The following is a 21924-nucleotide window of genomic DNA, read 5'->3' as shown; positions in this document are numbered from 1 at the left end:
CCTTTTGAAGACTTCCTTTTTCTCATTTTATGGGCTGCTTTTTGGGATTCAGTATTTGCTACTTCAGGAATAGCTTCATGAGCACTTTATTTCTTCCCTTTTACATTATTCCTATCTTCGTCTCTCTTGTTTCCATCACTTTTTGTTCCTCCTACCCACAGGAGGTCATGTCTTCGCCATTATCACTCAGTATACTAGCGCTCCTCCTATCACCACCTGACGAATGGGCATAGACCTTGCTTTCAGTTCCGCCATAAAATGAGCACGAGTCCTATAACAGCCTAAATTAGGAAGAGGAACTTATTAAGAACGGCACGTAACCTTCTAAAAAGTATAGAAATCTTTACTGTTCACGATTACTTAAGACGAGAAAAATGTGGAGTATTATATATGATACGCTTCGCAGTAAGGGATTAAGCATGGCAATTGTATGTGTGCTTATATTGTTTGTTTCTTTCACAGGTTGGTTTTTATTTACTTCCTTTTTGTGCCACCCAGCATTGAGAAATAAACCTCAGATAGCATTTCCTCATGCAGGCATTGTATGGCCATTAGTGTATTAATCACACATACAGCACCTCCTTGTGCTAACAAAAAAGCCCAGATAAACACTATGTGACTTAACTGCACAGAGCACATATCTCACATAAAAAAAAAATTAAAAATGCTTGCACAAAAAAAAAAGAAAAAAGAAAATTGCATTCTAAAAGAAGCACTAAAAAAAGTTTAATTTTCATAAAGTAAAAACCGAAATGTCTAACCCCTACTTCTAAGTAGCGCATACTCAGCAGATGCGTTAATATTTCATGCATGAATTTTTTTTAAAATATATGTTTTGGTGGCATAGCAAATCACAAGGCTGATTTCTCAACTGCAGCTGCAATACAGCCTAAGTAGTACAAAAATGCAAGTAAATTTCGCATCTTAAACATTATAAAAAACTATTCAGATACACATCACGCAGATATCCTTGCCCCTCCCCAAATAAATTCCTATATCAAACACTAAGTAAAATATTCAGACACACACACACTACAAATGGTATATATCCTTAGCCCTCCAAATGCACAACAGCCTTTTTGATTTTTTTTTCAAATTATACTGACAGTGGCAAAGAATAAAGTCCGAGCTGATAAAATAAAACTAACTGGTCTGTAACTGACAAAGTACTTTACTTTTGCCTGCCGAACCCCTTTCCCATAAATGCCTTAAATCTTCAAAGCCAAAATTTTATAAGCCAATTATACTATGCTTGTTACACATGTAGCAAAAAGAATCAGCTCCTGAACACACACCACTGCATGCCTAGTACTTGCTAGACCCACATTACCTTCATGGTGATCTCGGCAAATTTGTTGAAGTCTCTATTCAGAATGGCACCAGTCATGTCTTTCATGTGCTGAGGAACTATATTTTCCACCCTGTGCAGTGCTAAGGTGCTTGTTTCCATTGTCCGCATCATTCCATGACTGCTTGATGTGTCTTTCTTGGCATCACTTGCCTATTAAAAAGGCCAGATGATGTTTCAACAACAGATCTCTCAATAAACTCACCTTACTGCATGCTGTGTATATGCTTTAAGATTGATAAACACAAAACTGAGCCCACAACACAAACAAATACAAACTTCCTCCACTAGAGCTCCTGCTACCCGGCCCATGAAGCCTCTGTAAACCAAGCCCACTCGGAAAGCACCCTCATTTAGGCTGCAGGTACTAATTGCAGCAGTTTATGGTTACGGCATACAACAATGAAAGAAACATTATTTCCCTAAGAGAAATTCCCCCATACAGCCTTTTCTCTCTTGAGAGGAAAGCCGCAGTAGTACAAAAGCTTACCACAAGAATGATCACCCGCATCTGTGGCCAGTGATCACTTGAAGCAATCTGTTTGGCCACAGAATCTGAGCCATCTGGGTTGGTGCCCCTCAGCCAGGCCACAAAGCCACCATACATGCTCCGACAGGCACTGCCTGACCCCCGCCTGCAGCACAGCAAAAGCAGAGTAGTGCAATGGCACCCATTTTTTCCAACACATCTTCAAACTGGACTGCAATATACGGGTACAAGCAATTGAAAACAGAAGACTTAATTTGCGTTCAAGAACAATATTGATTACCAATTCTGCGTCAAACTTGAAAAAGGCATTAAAGTGATCATAATTTAAAATACCATAAACACCCACATATAATACGGGGTGTAATTTGGGGACAGTGAAAGCAGGAAGAAAAGTTTGCATTCACGTATACTGGAAGTAAGGAAAGCTCATTGAAAGAATTATTTGCACAGCATTTCGCACTTTAGTGATTAGTGATTGTTGTCATCAGGTGTACTATCTTCTGGGAGTCCCTTGTCAGAGATATCTTTCCACAAAAACTTGACTTCTGTACCCTCGAGAGCATTCGATATATCCTGTATTTCTTGAAAACGCAACTGATGAGCTTGTCTGGATTGGTGGCCCAAGCGTCTGCGATCCACATGCACAGCGCGGCTGCACACACCCATTTCAGCCATACGGCGGTGCGAACTGCAGTCTCTCCTTATACCATCCAGTCCATGTAGCAGCTTGATGCAGTATCGATGCTTACGGCAGCTACAATTACATTAAAATGTTTTAAGAATCCCCCTAAACATTTGACCAACACTGTTCTCACTTCGAGTTATTGATCAATTCGCTCTCGCCCTACCATAAACTTGCCGTCCCGGTTACCTCAGTTGGTAGAGCAACTGCTCCGGTGAAGCGATGATCCCGGGTCCGAACCCCGGATCAGGACGAATTTTTCTTTAACTACGAAGTTTCTGAGAAAGCTGTTTAGCTTTCCTTTGCAGCCGTATGGCTGCGGTTGGGTGGATGCCAATGAGTAATTACTCCCTTATTACAATTACATTCCTTTAAAAAGGACACTGAAGAACACTTCGTCCAGTTATTCTTGTCAGTAAAATTTGATTATGTGGCTCTTTCTGGCTCTATTGGTGTTTGTCCAACTGCAAAAAAATGTATTTATTAGCGAGAAATTTGCATTTAAAAATCTTCCCGCTAGTTGTTTAAAACTCACGACGTCCTTACCGAAAAGGACGGGTCGCCGCCGCTTTGAAGTGAATGGCGGTGTAGCATAGTCTTTGGGATGCACGCCAAAAAATTGCGGTCAACGTAGGCATTTTATTTTCAAAATCAGCCTGTAATGATGACACCTGTATTTTATTTTGTACCGCAGCAGTGGCCTAGTGGTCTGAGCGTCTGCCTCGCATGCGGGAGGTGCGAGGTTCGATCCCCAGTGCCACCCGGCACCCAGCGCTAATACAATGGATACATGCTTTCTCCTGGTCTGGAGCTGAACTTATTTATGGTGAAATGCTTGGGAAATGGGTCTTTGGGCCATGGCCACAGATGCCCTTGGCCACAGATGCCCTTGTGCCATAAAAATCCATCATCATCATGCATTTCATTTTGTGGTCTTTTCTAGCTTATTAGTAGCTTTTTGATTACAGCAGGGTACCCTATCGATACAGGCCAACTTCTATATGGCCCTCTAATGAGCCATGCTCATCACAAGCCTACATTCATTTTTGGCCTAAGACAAGTCCAACTTGTCATACATTTTCTGGCACTCTTTATTGAGATTCAGGCGAGTAGGGCTTTTCCAATCACGGCTGGACTGGAGCGACAGCAGCATGCACTTTGTATACGGCCCGTGTGCCGGGAGTGTTTCCTGTCTGCCGCCGCAGCACAACCGTGGCGCTGTCACCCTACCCCTCCTCCACGGGCGGACTGGCCGTTCGCATGGGAAGCGCCTTGGCGCACCTTGGCACATTTGCTATGCAATCACATTTTCGACGCACTGCAGATTAGCTTCAAAAACTGAAGGCTGCTACGCCAGATGCCACAGGCCAGCATAGCATGTTTTGTGTATTCACTAAGTAGCATGGGAAGTGCCTTGGCACTCTTGCTGTGCCATCGTGTTTTCAACACACTGCAGATTAGCTTGAAAAGCTGAAGGCTGGTACGTCAGATGCCGCCTCTCGTGAACATCCACCCAGAGTCACAAAACCAGGCACACAACACCCACTGCTACAGAACCGAGCAGGCGAGAGGGGTAAGTTCATCGTGCCCCAAGGTGCAGCAGAGAGCGCAACTCACTCAGAGAAGCTCACATTGTGTACACCACCAATGCGCAAGCCGTAAGAAAGCGCGCACCGCCACCGCTCAAGTCTGGCCATGATTCAATGCAGATTTTCTTGCTTTGCTAACAGATGGCAGTATGGGGATTGAAAGGTTGCTGGTTTCTTCTACCTGAACGGCGAAACTTTTCACTGCACATGGCGGATCATGAGTGCAGTGATGCCACAGGTTACAGTGACAGCGATGGTTAATCTCCCGTGTTTTGTTGTTCGAGTAAAGACAACAATGACAGCGATGACCTCCTTGGCAGTGCGTCAGGAGATGAAGATGGAGAGGAATCAATTTACGAGCAGCCGAGGAAACGTGCATCTGGAACAGGTGGCCTCGAAAGCTCTGCAACAGTTCCCTCCTTTGATCACATAGCACACTCAAAAGAGACTAGAATAGCAGGATTCGAACATTCGTTTAGAGTACATACAAACATTTATTGGTCATTTCCCTGAAGAAACACCTCCTTTGCATTTTGTTGCTACTTTGCAATACCTATGTTTTCAAAGAACAGAAATAAATATTTATGTATCGAAGAATGAAAGATAAAGCATATTACCATTTCCTGAAATAAAATTGTTTTATAAAAATTAAAAAAAAAAAGTCCTTACGGCATTAAAAGCAGCTGAGTACTGCTTTCACGGTCCTGACATTGTGTGAAGTGCGATCATCCTGCTTCCAATGGTAAAGGTGTGAAATGGCATTGCAATCGAAATTATCAACTACGCCACCACTAAATAGTGCCTCCTCAGGCTAAAACCATGATGGAGATAGCTCTAAATAATAACGAAACTGGAACTGCAGACTTGTGCTAAAAATTGTTTTGATCCACGTACAATATGAGGCAGAAATTTGACCAGCTAAATGGGAAAAAAAAAAACTATTTACATGGGTTTTCATGGTAAAAATGCTAAGGAACACCAAGAAAGTATGCTTCTCACTTACACTTGGGGTCTGATTGTTGACTGCATACAGTGTTCCCTCTTATCTTGGTTTGAACCATACAAAATCAGACAATTGGAAAGAATAAAAAGGGGAAAAAAAACTAAAGTAAGCCCCATTATTGCAACATTTAGTAACATACATCTGCACGCAAAATGCATAGACTGCCATGCAAAAAAAAAAAAGGGAGGGGGGGGGGGGGGGAACACTTCAAGAGTTTTTTTTTTTTTTTTTAAGAGAGACACTGGTCTTGAAATGGTCAAAAAAATGCAACAATTTCAATTTTGCAAAAAATGGCACAGTTGGGTTCAGTACACACTAAAGCACCTGCCTACAAAGCTTCAAGGTCGAGTTCAATCTCCAACTACTAAAAAAATCGATATATTTGATGCCTCCTAAGCACGGAAATGGCAATTCTGCAGAAAAATGCGGCAGAACTCGGCACCCATCACTTTCTGCACCCCCGATGGCCATTATCTTGCCAGCGTTCTTCCTTACATCCTGGTATTGCTCACTATTCTGAAATCTTGGAATGTCTACATTCCGCCGTTTCCCGAAACCTCTACAACGATGCCTGAATCGCTGGCGGCGCGCACTTTAAATTCAATTTTCTCAGCTTCGCGATCTTTGCCAACATGGCTAGTCTTACCAAAGTTTTCATTACATTTCTTTGGTGCAATTGCAATTAATCTTATACTGTTGACTTCAGAAAGAACTGAACTGTGGAGCTATGCTATTTTTTTATGGCTGAGGAGAACATATCAAATTTTGTGAACCATACTGTCACCTAATTACATTTCATAACTATGGTGCTTGGACATAACTGAACATTTTTATATGATGACATACCTCAACAATATAAATGGCATACCTCCAGATGTCAGATCTTTGGCTACAGCTCCAATTCAACTGAAACCAAAAAATATTGAGGGAAAGTGTCTTAATGACCCGTAAGAAATGACCTAATTAGGCTGTAGTTACCTTCACATAATCTGAAATCTAATTGGGATATACTGAAGCTAGTTATATTTTTGAAAACGAGAAGAAGAAATGCATAAGCACATGTAATTTTGTTAGGATTTCTCTAATAGCAAAAAATTTTCATTTTAAGACCAGAGTCTTCCCTTAAAACACCAATCTTGCATTGCTCAAAATACTACTCTTTCCTTTGTCAAACAGAATATAAACACAGCATTGTGGTCCCCTACCGAGCAATCCCAGAGAGGTCTCCTTCAATATGGAAGAGTGTTCCTAACGATTGCACTGAAAGAGAAAACAAGCAATGTCATAATTCCTCCCCTGAACCAGCCGTTTTCAGTAATTATGCGTTACAAGAACAGAACTACAAACACATTGAAGGGGAGGAACACAAAAGAGGTTGACTAATAATCCTAATTGCTACTAAGAGGAACATAAGACAGTAAGTATGGCTTTCATCTCTACCAGAGCCTTCTGACACCCTGGGTCAAACTACTACACGTGCACAATGAGGCTACACCAATATTACATGCATAGTCAAGGGTCGCAATCTGTCAGTGTTCCTAGTAAATGAACCCTTTGTGTTTTTTTTTTTCATCTGCTTTTGTAAGTATGTTTTCTTGCTTTCAGCAATCAGTTTTTTATTCAATGTCCATCTCTTACTCATGCTCATATTTCTAACCCCAAGACAAGAACGAGCCACCGCGGTGGCTGAGTGGTTATGACGCTCGGCTGCCGGCCCGAAAGACGCGGGGTTCGATCCCGGCCGCGGCGGTCGAATTTCGATGGAGGCGAAATTCTAGAGGCCCGTGTACTGTGCGATGTCAGTGCACGTAAAAGAACCCCAGGTGGTCGAAATTTCCGGAGCCCTTCACTACGGCGTCCCTCATAGCCTGAGTCGCTTTGGGACCATACACCAAGACAAGAACGCAGAAAACTAGTCGCAAGACAAATGTTCCCCCTCATTCATGCACTTGACTGGCTAGGCTGGGCAAAGAATCACATGACGCCTCGTACAGCTTTCATTGGCTATCTGCCACTCCCCACTCCGGGACCAGCGTGGCGTCGGCCTTTTTCTTCTTTCTAATTTCAACAGATACTGGCTTTCTGGCGCAAATGGACTCGCCAGCGACAAAACTTCGCCCCCGCACCATCTAATTACCCAGAAGAACATTTGATAGGATGCACACGCTTCTTTTTTGTTTGTTTTTTGTCTGGCTTCGGCTAGCTCGACTATGCGGCCTGTACTTTCAGTCGCCATGCACACGAGTACACGTCAACATGCACGCCTTGTGCGCCATGGCCCCTCCATACCATCTTGCGGCATTCTAAACATACATGCACTGGTGCAGCTACAGCTGGGCGCAGCAGTGTCTTGGCATGCTCCAAAATTCGCCGAACGAGCCGCCACCGCTAGCACCCCCATCAAAACAAACATGCGGCACCATTCCTGACATGCATCATCTTGGTGCACTGCCAAGGCTTGTGCTATGAATGGCACCAACACCAACGGCTAGAAGCTGAGGAATGAGTTTAGAAGAGCTGACAATATGAAATGAGTTTTAACAACCAGGGAACACGGTATGGCCACCTCTTTCTTTCTTCTTTCACTCCCACCTTCCTCCCTTCCCTTACAGTGGGTTCGAGTGTCCACCATTTGAGAGATAATTACTGCGCCATTTCCTTTCCTCAAAAACCAATTTATTTTACAAACCAGGAACTGCATCCGCTTCACACACACAGAAGTGTACCAAAAAAGGGGGTTAGGCCAGTGTGGGTAATTTAAGAACCCCTGCTCTAGAGAATTGGAAGTGGGCTGTGGTGCGATCTTTAAGCCCATCAGCAGATGCTTACAGATCGTCAAGTGCACAAGTAGCCACTTCGCTGCACAATAATATGCAAACTATTCTTCACAAGTGCTTCCAAAATTGTCTCTTCATTACCATACTAAGGTGAAACAAACTTCCCTGAACCTGCATGTTCAGAGCATATGATTTTCTGTCTCACATGGTAGATGACACTAATGCTAGCAACTCAGGCCATGAAATCAATTATCACAACTGTGAGCGCATGTCTGACGCAAACAATACCTTGGAGATAAAAATTTACGACAGTATAAATAGTGAAATTTAGCACTTAAAAATCAAATTGCAGCAAAATTACACCACTACAAAAATGCACCCAGGAAAAAGTTTATGGAACATGACTTCAACAAAAATTTTATTCCTTTGCAATTAGATGCAGTGGTTGGGATTTGATGGTGCATTGTGTAATTTTTACACTAAGAATCGGGCTGCATATATCAATTCCAGGCTGTAAGCAGAGATGTTAAGAATACGTTTTCACTCATACAGCATTGCATAAACTTTTGATTGAGGGCGTGCATACCTTCAAACGTAGTTTCTCACCTAAACATGCATAGCCAGCTGCAGATGACGCCAGCCCAGCAGATGTCGGAAAATTGTTCATAGAGCAGATATGAACATTCCAACCAGTGTAGTCAGGAAGGTCATTGTGCATGTGGAGGGCCTCTCGACTTCTTTTGCGGACTAGAATAGAAAAAATGATACACCAGTATTTAGTGCTTTCAGATCTTGCTTTGGAATTCTTCCAAAAAGGCCTGAACTTCAGACAGAATAAATTAAAAATAACAGCATCTAAAATACACTGACTAGTCATCTGATTACGGTAAAACCTTGTTAAACCGTAGTTGGCCAAACCTCGGAAAAGTATGTACTATACGGTAGTACAGCTTAACCAAAATGGCATAAGATCACCCACTTACAGTATTTACTCTCGTAACTTGCACACTTTTTTTTAAGGAGACTTCAAAAAGGAGGAGCGCAAATTTGCGCAAAAAGGTGCGCATGCTGCCTTACAGCTGTGCATATGCCAAATTTAACTATCGTATTTAGTTACTTGTGTGGTGATTCCAGTCACATAATGACCCCCCCCCCACTTCTGTTATTGAGAATTTGCTTTTTTTTTTAACATCACATAAAAAACATGCACCTGACCATAAGGGCTGGTGTTCAGCTTGTTCACTTTATCTCATCATGAATGCCTGGCACCGTCAACTACCACGAAATCACTGGATCCGGCTATGATACATCAAACACGTTTTGAAGTGAACAATGCTTTTAAACACCAGCAACACAAACACGGGGACACAAATTGTCGACCATGGGCTTTTGTGGACGATCGGATAGGTGGGCAGATGTATGATGTGAAATTTCAACTTACAAAAAAATTCCGAATTCCCCCCCCCCCTCCCCCCACATAAGCCCTTCCTTCAAATTGATGCCAAATTTTCTGCAAAAAAAAAAGCGGGTTCATTACACAAGTAAATACGATAATGGTTCATTTCACACCAAGCACCCCGGACATTATATTGACCACATAAAAAAAGGAGCACATTAACCCTTTACTGCACAGTGTCGCGATTTAGCGACAAAGTTCACACACCGCATACTCATTAGTGGACTGTGCTAGGACACAAACTTTGATGTGAACGTGTTCACAACAGCCAACAGTTTCCGGCCAAAATGTTTGGAGACACTGTGTGAAGAAAAAAGGGGGCATAACTGCACGACTTCCAGTCAGCACCCAAATTCCTCTGCTCTCAAATGTTGTGGAGAAAATAGGAAGACAATTTTTGGGAAAAAAAAAATTGCAGGCTGTATCTGTGCATCTGAGTTGGTCTGAGGCTTTCAATATGGTCTCTCACACAACTTGAAATAACTGCACAAAATGGACTAAACGCTAATTTTTGCTAACTGGCGACATGCAGATTTCTCAAACTTTAGGGACAGCAACAGAATTTTGATATCGGCTTTTGAATATGGGCACAATAGTAAGCAAACTGTGGAGTTAATGATTTTTTTTCTTTGATTCCTTCATAATTTGGACATTAAAGGGTTAACTGCACTATCTATAGTGTCAAATCATCCATGCAAGAAGTGCAGGATATATCACTGCTAACGCTAAATTAGTATTGACATCAAAGCATGTATTAACATATGAGCCACAGGAACACACATGCACACACGCATGCACACATGCATGCATACACAAGGAAAGAAAGATAAATTTTTTTAGCATGAAACACGTGACTTCAAATTAAAACTTGGCAATGAAAAGGGGATCATAACAGATAGCATGACAACCCATTTGACAGACTAAAATATATACATAAATGTAAGGGGGAAAACCATTCCGTATAAAATACCATAGTCCCTTCTCAAATGCATAACAATATACACTTACAATTTTGTACTGCAGATAAATATTTGTCAGAAAGTGCCATGCAAGGCATAATTGAAATAAGCCAACTACACCCCATGCATTTGAAATATGCCCACAGTTTCAGCCATACATAAAGCTGACTGCGCATTTAAAAAAAAAAAGCAATAAACATCAATAAACTACATCAACATTCAAAAAGCAGCACTTCACAAGCACACACACAAAAAAAGTGACCACGAAATTTTCTACAAATTTTCATGCACTACATAGTTTTGGCACACTGCAGTATAACTGTCAGTTCACATATATATTTTTTAATTTTCAATTCAGTCTTACCATTTCCAGTGTTCTGATCACACCAGGTGTTCAAGTGAACAGTTTTGAAAATTGCTAAATACAGGAAGTTTGAATAGAAAAATCTTTTCAGGAACAAACTGTCAGCTGTTGGAGATGTCAGTTCCTATGAAAATATTAATTAGGCAGCTTATAAACTAACTTCATTAATTACATTTCAATTAGCACAGTCTGGTGATTAGGTGCCAAGTTTGGTCCGTCGCTCCCAAAAATAAAGGTTTGGTTTGGTTTAAGGGGGTTTAACGACCGAAAGTGACTCGGGCTATGAGAGACGCCGCAGCGAATCGCTCCGGAAATTTCGACCACCTGGGGTTCTTTAACGTGCAATGACATCACACAGTACACGGGCCTCTAGAATTTCGCCTCCATCAAAATTCGACCGCCGTGGCCGGGATCGAACCCGTGTCTTTTGGGTCAGCAGCTGAGCGCCATAACCACTTAGCCACCATGGTGACTTTTCCAAAAATAAAAATCACGCAGTTAGCGATGACTATCCTTTTCCTTGCACCATGCAACGAAGCAAAAGAATGTGCAGGATGTGGTAAAGTAGTGCAGGAAGTTCGAAACGGCTGTCGCAGGCACTGCAATGCGACATCATCGGATGTTGTGTGCTATTTCGGATGTTGTGTGCTGCACGCCGTGTGTGCTGTTTCAGTCCTGTGTAGAAAAAAGTGCTGGATTTCCTTGAATGAATGATTTTTCTCAATGTTTTAAAACTGTTATGGATTTGTCCTGTCCATGGCTCCAAACTCCTCGTTGGCACTAACCACCACACTGTGTTAATTAAAATGCTAATTAGTTAATTTTATCGAAGCGAAAGCTTCACTACGCCAGGTTTTCAAGAGGGTAGTGTAGTTCCGTTTATCACCTTGAAAAGCTTTAGAGTTCAAACCGTGGAGCAAAGTCACGCAGACCATGGAGCAAAGTCAAGTAGGCTGTGGTGGCACATATATGCCAAACTATATGACTCCTACCTACCGCGTTGAGTTCAAAAAAAGGTGGAAGCCGGGACGTTTAATACGATTTATTTTGGGTAGCCGGCCGCACAGGGCAATAATTCTAAGAATGCTCAGAATGTGTAGATAGAGTTCCCGCTGTAAAAAGACGAGTTCAGATTCCTCTTTAGTGCACCTTCAAGGATTACTCAGAGTCTGGTGGGCAAATCAATTCAAGAGGATAAAAAAAAAGATACATACTTTCATGAAGACAATTCTGTAGCCTTGCTGAACGCATCGACTCTTCTCTGAAATAAAAAGAATGCACTATCATTCACTACACAGAACACGGACAACAAGGAGTGCTGTTGAGAAAGCCAACATCAGAAAGTATGGCTAAATAGTAAGAAATGTCTATGCCCAAATATATACCTTCATCAGTGCAACTGCAAGATAAAGTGATGCTCATTTTTAGTGATCATTTAATTTGAACTTAATTATAAATAGCCCAAACAAGAGAGAAAAGGCATAAAATGGCTTTAAAAAAAAAAACACGGTACCTCACATATACATGCCAAATATGCCATTTGGCATATGTGTCTCAACATTGCACCTATCACTTTCCTTTCCATAGCTCGACGCATTGTCCTCAATTTAAGCTGAAGCATTTTCATTAGCCTTCACGTTTTCGCCCCAGCCAAACGTGCTCCACCGTATTCTTACTCTTCTAGTTATTTCTCTATAGTGGTCCGGATCTGAGGTCACTATCTGCCCTAAGCAGATTTATTCCTTTGCTACTTCAAGCAGCTCACTACCTACCAAAAACTGCTGTTCCCTTTCGAGACTGTTCAACATTACTTTAGTTTTCTGCATATTAATTTTTAGACCTACTGTTCTGCTTTTCCCGTCTAGGTCGAACAAGGTAATGTCATCAGCGAATACCGGATTACTAAGATTGTCATCATCATCAGTCCGACTATGCCTACTGCAGGGCAAAGGCCTCTCCGATACTCTCCGATATCTTTCCAATTATCCCAGCCCTGTGCCAGCTGCGGCCACCTGATCCCTGCAAACTTCCTAATCTCATCCATCCACCTAACTTTCAGCCACCCCCTGCTATGTTTGCCTTCTCTTGGTATCCAGTCCATTATTCTTCACAATCATCAGATTTCTTGCCTTTGCATTACATGCCCTGCAAGAGCCCATTTCTTCTTTGATTAGGTTATCGTTAACCCGTGTTCGTTCCCTGACTTATTCTGCCCTCTTCCCGTTTCTTACCATTACACCTACCATTTTCCTTTCCATAGTGTGTTGCATTGTCGTCAATTTAAGTTGAACCCTTTTCATTAGCCCCTTTGTTTATGCCCCATAGGTGACTACCAGTAAAATACAGCTGTTATATACTTTTTATCTTGAGGGATATTCATAAACTACCATCCATTATCTGAAAAAACCTGCCGAATTTGCTCCACCCCATTCTTATTCTTTTAGTTACTCCACTTTTGTGATCCGGATCTGCGGTCGCTACCTGCCCTACGTAGAAGACGTATTCCCTTACCATTACTTGTGCCTCGCTACGAATCAAACTGTTGTTCCCTCGCGAGGCTGTTGAACATTACTTTGGTTTTCTGTATATTCATTTTTAGACCCATCATTTTGCTCATCCTGTCTAAGTTATTAATCATGCTTTGCAGTTCATTCCCTGAGTGACTTAACAAGGCAATGTCATCAGTGAAATGCAGATTACTAAGGTAAACTAAATTAACTGGTATCCCCAACTGTTCCCAATGCAGGCCTCTGAATACCCATTCTGAACAGGCGGTGAATAGCACTGGCAAGACTGTGTCTCCCTGCCTGAATCCCTTTCTTACTGCAATTTTATTGCCGACTTTATGGAGGGCTATGGTGGTTCTGCAGCTGTTATAGACATCTTCCAGTATTTTCACATAAGGCCCATCTACACCCTGATTTCATAATGACTGCTGGGGTTTCGACTAAGTCCAATACTTTCTCATAATCTATAAAGGCTATATATATAGGTGTTGCCATATTCTGCACATTTCTCTATCACCTGATTGATAGTGTAAATATGGTCTATTGTCGAGCAGCCTCCACAAAAGCCTGCCTGATCATTTGGTTGACTAAGTCTAAGGTTGTCCTGACTTTTGTTAGCAATTGCCTTAGTAAATACCTTGTATCAATGAACAGTAAGCCGATCAGTCTGCAATTTTTCAAGCCCTTGACGTCTCTTTTCTTATGTATTAAGATAATGTTAGCGTTCTTCAAAGCTTGCAGTATACTTGAGGTCATAACGCATTGTGTATAGACCAACACCATGTTTACAAGGGGGGTGGAGTGGGGGGTGGGGGTTTCGAGGCAGGCAGATACGACTGGGGGTGAAAAGAAGGCTTAGCACCCATAGGAATGCATGGAAGCAAAAGTTTTTAAAGCAGTTTTCTGATTTCACTGCGCACCTATGATGTCATCCCTTCATGAAGAACAAGCAAATTCGTCCTAGAACAGGTTCTGGAAGTATGAAACGTCATTTTGGAGGCGATGTATTTTCAAAACACCTATGCATGGGAGTGAATCCTGGCTGGGCAGCTTGGCCCACAGAACAAACCGTTGTTGCCGGTGTGCCAAAAGGCAGTATTCTTGGACCACTCTTATTCATTATTTATGTGAATGATAGTATGCATTGTGCAGAAAATGCACGGGTGGTTTCTTATGCCGATGACACTACATTCTCTGAGAGAAGGGATGATGGATGATCAATCTGTCATTGAGCAAAAAAAAACAAATTTAGTTTTGAGCAGGTTATCTCATTGGGTAAATGTTAATCGTTTAAGAATTAATTAAAATAAATCGAAGGCAGTTGTATATGTGCTGAGAGGAAAACAGCTATCGGGAAGTGTCACCATACACGTGGGAACAGAACCTATTGAATTAGTTGACAGTGCAAAGGTCTTCGGTGTGATGTTTTCCACGAACATGGCTTGGAATGAGCATGTGGAAAACCTTGCATTGAATGTCGCATCATTTGTTGGCATTATATTCAGAACAAGGCATATGCTGCCAGAAAAAAAATCAGTTTACTTTATAATGCATTAATGCTTTCGCTTTTACAATACTGCTCTATAATCTGGTGTGCCACTGATGTTACTAACTTGTCCAAACTACATCTGCTGCAAAAGAGGGCAGTCCGATGTATAGCTAATGTACCCTATTGTGTCATCCCACTAGTGCTTTGTTTTTGAAACATGATATTCTCCCAGTGTTTTATTTGTAGCATTAAACATTAATCGTACACTACAGAACCTTTTTAAAAACTAAAAATAATATCATAATATCCCTTGCGAAACTACAGGAAAACTTTTCTGTCTAACAAACCAAACATGACATAGAAAAAAAAATGGTACATCCCTACACTGCACGCACATTATAATACAGTCTTTACGTTATACTTTGCCTGTTTTATTAAATAGATTGACAATGGAATGTTCTGACCTGGCTCATCAATCTAACAAATCTATTGTGTTTTTGCCGTGAGAACTTATTCCTGTAACCAAGGTTCCCTCTTAGGAGTATGTGATACAAAGCATGTCACGTGCAAAATAGTTTCATTTTTCCTTCGCATTGTAAAATTAGTGCATATTGATCTGGTGACTTTTTGTAAAAGGATGCTGTGGCCTTCGATTTTGCTGCATGGCCACATTTTTCTAGGTGCCAGGTCCCTCGTCAAGCTGTTTAATACAGCTTTTAGCCCTGGTTTCCTTCTTTGTAAAAGAAGAAAAAAAAAAAAACCGGAACACACATGCGCAAAACTTTCATAAATATTTTTCTCGTTTCACGAAGTACCCATTAACAGTTGGCGAGTGCTTTGAAGAAGAGTGTGAATAAGTATGGTACGTAATTTTGAAGCTATCTTTGTAAAACCCAACGATAAATATATGTTGTCAAGCCAGACGTGCCCCCCAAAAGGCACTCCATTTGCTGGGTGTTTTCCAGAAATCGCGCAAGCTTCCCGTGTAGTGTGACATTTCTGCCGCGCATGCTTCATTCCCTTGTGAATACTGTTGTTCAAATGATAGCAAGGTTTACATTGAAGACAAACCTCGAACAGCATGATAAATGAACCACGCACTGTAGTAGAAAACTAACACTTTGATTACACGTGGACACCTGAGCCTAAACAGGAGCCGGAGGCGGCCGGTGCGTCATCTATGGCACTGTCTGCTACAGTGAGTGGTTTCCTTTCGTGCACTTGCCGTGGTGTTTCAGAACTGCCTTTTCAGGTAATGCTGCCTAGGCTACCTAGTTTGAATGACTGTATTAGTAAGCAAATGTAGCGCACGCAGCAGCATGTTGGACTACACAAGAAGCTTGCGCGATTCCAGGTAATCCAGGATTCTAAATATTATCCAGGTAATAAATTGCTTTTTATACACAAATAATGAAGCACCTCTCAGACTACCAGGCAGACAGACGCTCACAGTTAGAACCTAAAGACAAAAAAGGCTCACAAGGAAAGTACTGGCAATGGAACCAATCCAAAGAATTCAGGTATCAAGCCCTTTAATACATTCCATACCATTTCAGAATGCCAGAAAAGTGCTCATGCGGTGCTAAAGTAGGCAGCCTGAACAAAAATGCTTCTGAACACCCTTGTCTGACAATTAACTATGCTTCACGCCCTCCTCCCCCTCATCGGGCCTTCCTCCTCGGAGGGATGACCCTATTTAAACTCCGCCAATGATGAACGCTTTGCCCAGACGAAGACAAGTCCTCTTGTCAAAATGTTGGCAAGCACCCTGAGGTTTTCCCTCCCCTGTTCACTTTGTGATTATTAATGCTTCCAGAACTTCACTACTGCAATCACACAGGAGACTGAAAGAAGCAAAAAAAAAAGAAAGGAATACATACACCAAAAAACCAGAAACAAAAATAAAATGGCTACTTACTTTCCATTCAGCCAAATTCTATCCTCTCTGAACTTCTTCCCAACAGCAACTGTAGTCGTTGCACATAGCTGAAAGTTTTTTTTTTTTGTTATGCAAACTAAACCCAAGAGCGACACACACAAGGCACTTGCGATATGCTAGTTCCGTGATTCGAGACACCCAGAAATCTCTACGCATATGATCACTCACCAGTGGCACAAATGTGGACATTGCCTGGCACCAATTTGGGCACCTTGCAAACAAAAAAATGCCCCAAGCAAGGATAGTGGTGCACCAGCACATTCTCTGCTCCCCACTTGGAGCATGCTTGAATAGCAGTGAACAAACATCAGCCTTGCACAGCACACATTCATGTTCAACAAACTGAACAGACAGCTCAGGATGCCTTCCAAGATAGCCTAAGTTTGCAGCACAGCTTTAAGCTTAGTACACAATAGCAAATGTGATTCGTCATTTTGCAAGCATGCTCCTGCAGCACAGAAGATGCGGCTGAGGACTGCTGCCTGCACCTACACACTATTTCTCAAGACTACTACACAGACTGCTGACCACACATTCCATTGCTTATGTTAACAGTAGATGGCCATGCCCATTTTCATTCATTCATTTATTTCTATTGTCAGCCCTGATCAAGGGCTATTACAGGAGCAGATGTTCAAATGGGACACAAAGAGTAACAACAAAATAAAACAAGCACTGAAACCAACTAAATTCTATACAAATAGTTTTTGCCACTTATACAAAATAAAACACTGCATAGAAATCAAGCAGAAAATAAAACATTGTCCAGCTTCTCTAAAAATCCGCTAAGTGATTGTGATGCAACAATGGAGTTTGGTAGCATAGTAAACACTATGCCTTTGCAACTTAAAGAACAGAAGCACTTACTACAGCTCACACCGGATCACTTACTGCAGCCCTTTCAAGCCACTTTCCAACAAGTGTCTTTTGATTTATGCTCGATGCCCAAATGTGGCCAAAATTCGCAAACTGAGCAGATGTTCCTGCATTTAACATAAATGCTCACTGTATCTAAATTAATCAAGGCTTCCTTCATGATACACAAGTGAAATCCATGCGCAATTTGCTGCTTCAACTGTCACAACTGCCCAAACTTCGGAAGTGAAACTTTGGAAGTGAATTTTTCTGTCAAGCTTTTAAGCTTGAGAAAATAGGAGTGCTGCTTGATAAGTGTCATCACATCAATTTTTACGGTTGTGACTCAGGCTATGAGGGACGCCGTAGTGAAGGGCTCCGGAAATTTCAACCACCTGGGGTTCTTTAATGTGCAGCACTAGCCGGAAGCAGGGATGAAGGAAGCAACACAGCCAACTGTTTCCACTTATTCATTGCCTCCAGATTGCCATTGCCACCGGGCCAGAAGTGTTAAGCTATGGGAAGTTGGGGGCAGGGCAAACTTGGCAGCTTATGGATGGATATTTGCACACACACTCGTGAACACATAGCCCAGACAAGTACAACAATACAGGCATCTTCTGAAACGCCGACTTTCTTGCATGGGAAATACCTCGAAGATTATTCTAGCTGTTTCATTTGCACACCTACTAAGTGTCCCTTCCCCAGAAAATTATGCCGCACACCCACATTTAATCTACATGCACCACAAGAAGTGACACAGTTGTTACTGTTCTTTAGCTCGGTTCTGGAGCTTGTGTGATAGCTGCATAAACTGTGCAGCCCGCTATGTTTTCAAGCCAATTTAACATTTGCTATTTGGTGCGCAGACGTGTTATACTCTGTTATACTAGTGACAGTAATGAAACGTGAAGCAAGGCAAGGTGCTGCAATCCTGCTCTCCTGCTTTTCAGCCTGTGTATTCACTACACCGTATTACTTTTGTGATGTACCACCAGCTAGCTAAACAAGAGGTAGTAATGCTACACTGGCGGCAGGTACGACGAACACAGAAAGAGGTTACGCAGACTCGGGCCGTGAATTTCGAAGCAAACCAAGTGAAGCCATAGACACGGAGAACTTCTTGAAAACTGCTACAGACGTGAAACGCGTTGCTTGCAAACTTCTTTTTGTTCCAGACGTGCCAAGACTAACATTAAACTTCACAAGTCTCGAGCACATTTAGCACCTAACTTGAGTACACACAGATTTAAGCCCATTTTTTTCACATTTCATCGTTTTGTGTTCACTCATAAACTAAATCACTCAGAACTGCGCGAAAAGCGTGCATTCGTGCTAAAAAAGGCAAAAGTTTCATTCGGGATGGTAAACCGATAGTAAACCATGCTTACGTGTTCAGTGCTCAATGTTAAGCTGAGAGAGTCATTGGCAGGAATTATAAGGTCTTCGTTGGTCTTTCCCCCTGAACAAAAAATGGACACACAGGGAAACCAATAAGCCTCACCCAAAAGTAAGAGCGAGGACCTCAGCGAGCAAATGCTATCCAATTCACACTGTACTCACAGTACTTTACCACAGCGATGTTGACAGGAGCTTTAGTGGTGGTCATGTACAATCCATCGTTAATCTTTGTTATGTGGTCCATTCCGGCTATCGGGAAAATCCCAGCAGCAGGCAAACGAGCGACAGAGGCCAAGCGTTCGTACACTTTTCCTCATACCAAAGACAAACTCGACAAACTGACTACAGCGCACACACACACACAGAAGAGGAATGTCAATTTTCGTGCCTCAAAGCGCGGTGGATAAGTGGACGGATGATACGGGCATCTCCTTTGAAGCGGGGTAATGGCGACCAACGTTTGTTAACCGTAGACGTCACTGGAACTAAAGACGCTGTAGTCGTCTGCTACAACGTTGGTCTCATAGAGTTTGTTACTATTAGTAGTAAGAAACTCTATGGTTGGTCTGCTACGCGTCCGGAACGACCATGGAAAGACAGACCAACAGGCAGCGCAACCCCATACCTATATTCCCGCTTTCCAATGTTGGCGCTAGTGAACCCACCTAAAGTTGTGTGGCATGAGCCGGAAGTTTGGTGTCTGCTGTGTATTTCAGTAACTTTATTCGATCCAGGACTGGTTCACGGCACCAGTCCTGAAAAACTGCCGCTGGTGCCAGCGCAGTGCAGAACCAGTTTAGAAGAAGTTTTTGTTGGGCTAGATGGTACATACTGTAACAAAAGAACTGTAGCGCGACCAAGACGAACACAAGAATAGAGGCACACAGGACTAGCGCTAAACTTCATCTAACTTTATTCACCGGTAGCGCAGCAAATATAAGGAAAAAACCCCGATCACGTGCAGACACCAGATCACATACACCACTATCAACAGAACCGTTCAAGATATGCCATCTCCGATTTGTATAAATTCACAGACGTATCGCTAACACAATATACGCCTCTCTTCCTTATATGAAATACCTCCAGTAGTTCCCTTGCCCTAGTATCTTTGCCATCTTTGCTTTTGCCCCAAATCTTCTAGACACCAGTTCTGTGGTGCAGGTGCAGCGCGTCCGCAGCGCCGCACCTAATGTGCGGCAATTTTCAATCGAGCGCGTGCAGGCAGCTCCTATGTGAAACTCCCGTCAGCGTGAGCGAGCGCAGGCGACCAGATAAAGTCACAACTGTATGCGTTGACGGGGTCGCATGCAGTGGCGGCGCCATGCGGCGCCTCGTAGAAGCAGCAGAAAAAAAAATGCAGCGCCCGGGCAGGCGCTCCGGTGCGCGCACAAAGCAGACGACAAGCAGACGACACAGGTATTTGCTTCAGCGGTCACGCCGGGACGTTGTATTTCTGCGCCCTTAAGCCAAACAGCAACAGTTCTTGTCGGTGCCTGTTCGAGGGCCGTAATACTAACAGCGCTGCTACGCGCAGTGCGGCTTCCTTCGGAATTTGCTAGACTAAGGTGGGACGGTGTTTTGTTCGAAATTGAAAAAGCGGTTACAAGTGTTGCAGGGAGAAGGTGAGCAAGGTGAGAATTTGTTGCCGCCTGTTGCCTTCTCGGCTGACTTGTAGTCATAAACGCTGCGCCGTACGACGCCCGCGTTCTCCTCCAGCAGATGAAACTAATTAGCGTGGTCACATACTCGACGAACGTGAAGGCATGTTTGCCTTCGACGAATGCCAGCAGCGCTTATACCCATGCAATCAAAGTCATCGCGCGGGTGTCAAACAAAAGCCCTGCGCACAACCAGAAGCTACAGATCATCTTATAGCGGTCATGGAAAAGAACGCGTTTTATTTTTTACTGTGCTCAAATGGTTGAAGCGTAGCACCAGTTGCTCTTCGGGCTACAAGTGGTAAAACAGCGCGCGACAGTGCCCTCAACTGAGGTCAGGCGCGCGCGGCCGAACGGGAGCAACACGCTCGACCGGTTACCTTGGCAACTGAAACAGCTAGGCGGTAGTTTCTTTCCAGGCCGCCAGGCGCCGCCAGCAGGATAGTGGCGCCGCGGGCTTGTGACCTTTTCTGGTCGCCGCAGACGGAGTTTCCACCCCTATATAGTCTTCCTCCGTGTCAGTGGTGCAGTTCTCGCGTGTTTTTTGTGTGCTGTTGCTTTCGTGCATAACGAGACTTGCGTCGTCCATGGAGTCGTCCATGGTCGACGACGGGGACATCACATAGTTCCTTGTTATGGAGTAGTTTTACTCTTACGGCAGTGAATAACATGAAACCGACACCGTGCTGTCCTTGCCACAACTCACTTGTTTGGACCGATTGCAGCCGAATTCCGAAGTACTGTAAAAGCGTGGTTGCAATTGCTACTTGAATTTCGAATTCATGAGGCTCTTCAGACTATCAGATAGTCGTTCGAAGAACTTTCGGCGCGCTTCAGTGTCCTGCATATTTTCCGACGCATATAGCCCACTGAACACTGTGTCATCTTTCAGACGACTAGAAGTAATCTTGGCAAGATGTCCAACCCGTCTTGAAGACGTCCTAAGTGAATCTGCGAGCAGTTTATAAACGCTTGGAAAATGTCTTGGCAAGACATCTAACAAATGCCTTGCAAAATATTTCCAGATACCTTTCAGACGTTCTGTAAATTTCCTCTAGTTCAGCTAATGCTCCACCTATCTGAGCCACAAGATGTCTTTAGAGGACGTTTCGTAGCTGACCCAAGATAACTTCTAGACACCCACAAAAGTTCGTCAGACATGTTATAATGATCTAGATAAGCCGTCTTATAGACATGTCAGCTTGTCTCTCAGGCTACTAAAGTTTGTAAAATGTCTTGATACATTGTCGTCTGCTTGCAAAAAATTTTAGACATCTTGTACCTATCTTGTAGCTCAGCTAATGCTCCCACAAGATGACTAGTCTCAACTGGCTAAGACTTTTTATGTACTGCTTAATAAAAGGCCACCATCGTCATCCGTACAAGCACACGAAATACCTCAGA

General features: G+C 42.8%; 1 protein-coding gene across 2 annotated transcripts in view; it reads right to left on the bottom strand.

Annotated features, from left to right (window-relative positions):
* Mvd (mevalonate diphosphate decarboxylase) overlaps window positions 1-19465 on the bottom strand; it is a 45509-nt gene extending 26044 nt beyond the window's left edge. Inside the window, exons 1-8 of one of the 2 annotated variants that reach the window (XM_077647315.1) lie at window positions 19022-19465; window positions 18850-18920; window positions 16583-16650; window positions 11883-11929; window positions 8496-8636; window positions 6318-6372; window positions 1839-1983; window positions 1331-1501 (exon numbers count right to left, since the gene is read on the bottom strand). In XM_077647315.1, the coding sequence (XP_077503441.1) occupies window positions 1331-1501; window positions 1839-1983; window positions 6318-6372; window positions 8496-8636; window positions 11883-11929; window positions 16583-16650; window positions 18850-18920; window positions 19022-19103 (780 nt within the window). In that variant the 5' untranslated portion in view covers window positions 19104-19465. The remainder of the gene's footprint in view (window positions 1-1330; window positions 1502-1838; window positions 1984-6317; window positions 6373-8495; window positions 8637-11882; window positions 11930-16582; window positions 16651-18849; window positions 18921-19021) is intronic. The other variant, XM_077647316.1, reaches the window with a different exon arrangement.
* Between the last annotated feature and the right edge of the window lie 2459 nt (window positions 19466-21924).

Source organism: Amblyomma americanum, chromosome 1, assembly GCF_052857255.1.
Source record: "Amblyomma americanum isolate KBUSLIRL-KWMA chromosome 1, ASM5285725v1, whole genome shotgun sequence".
Lineage (NCBI taxonomy): Eukaryota > Metazoa > Arthropoda > Arachnida > Ixodida > Ixodidae > Amblyomma > Amblyomma americanum.
The sequence above is the reverse complement of the archived record's forward strand: the minus strand, read 5'-3'. Positions and strand labels throughout refer to the sequence as shown.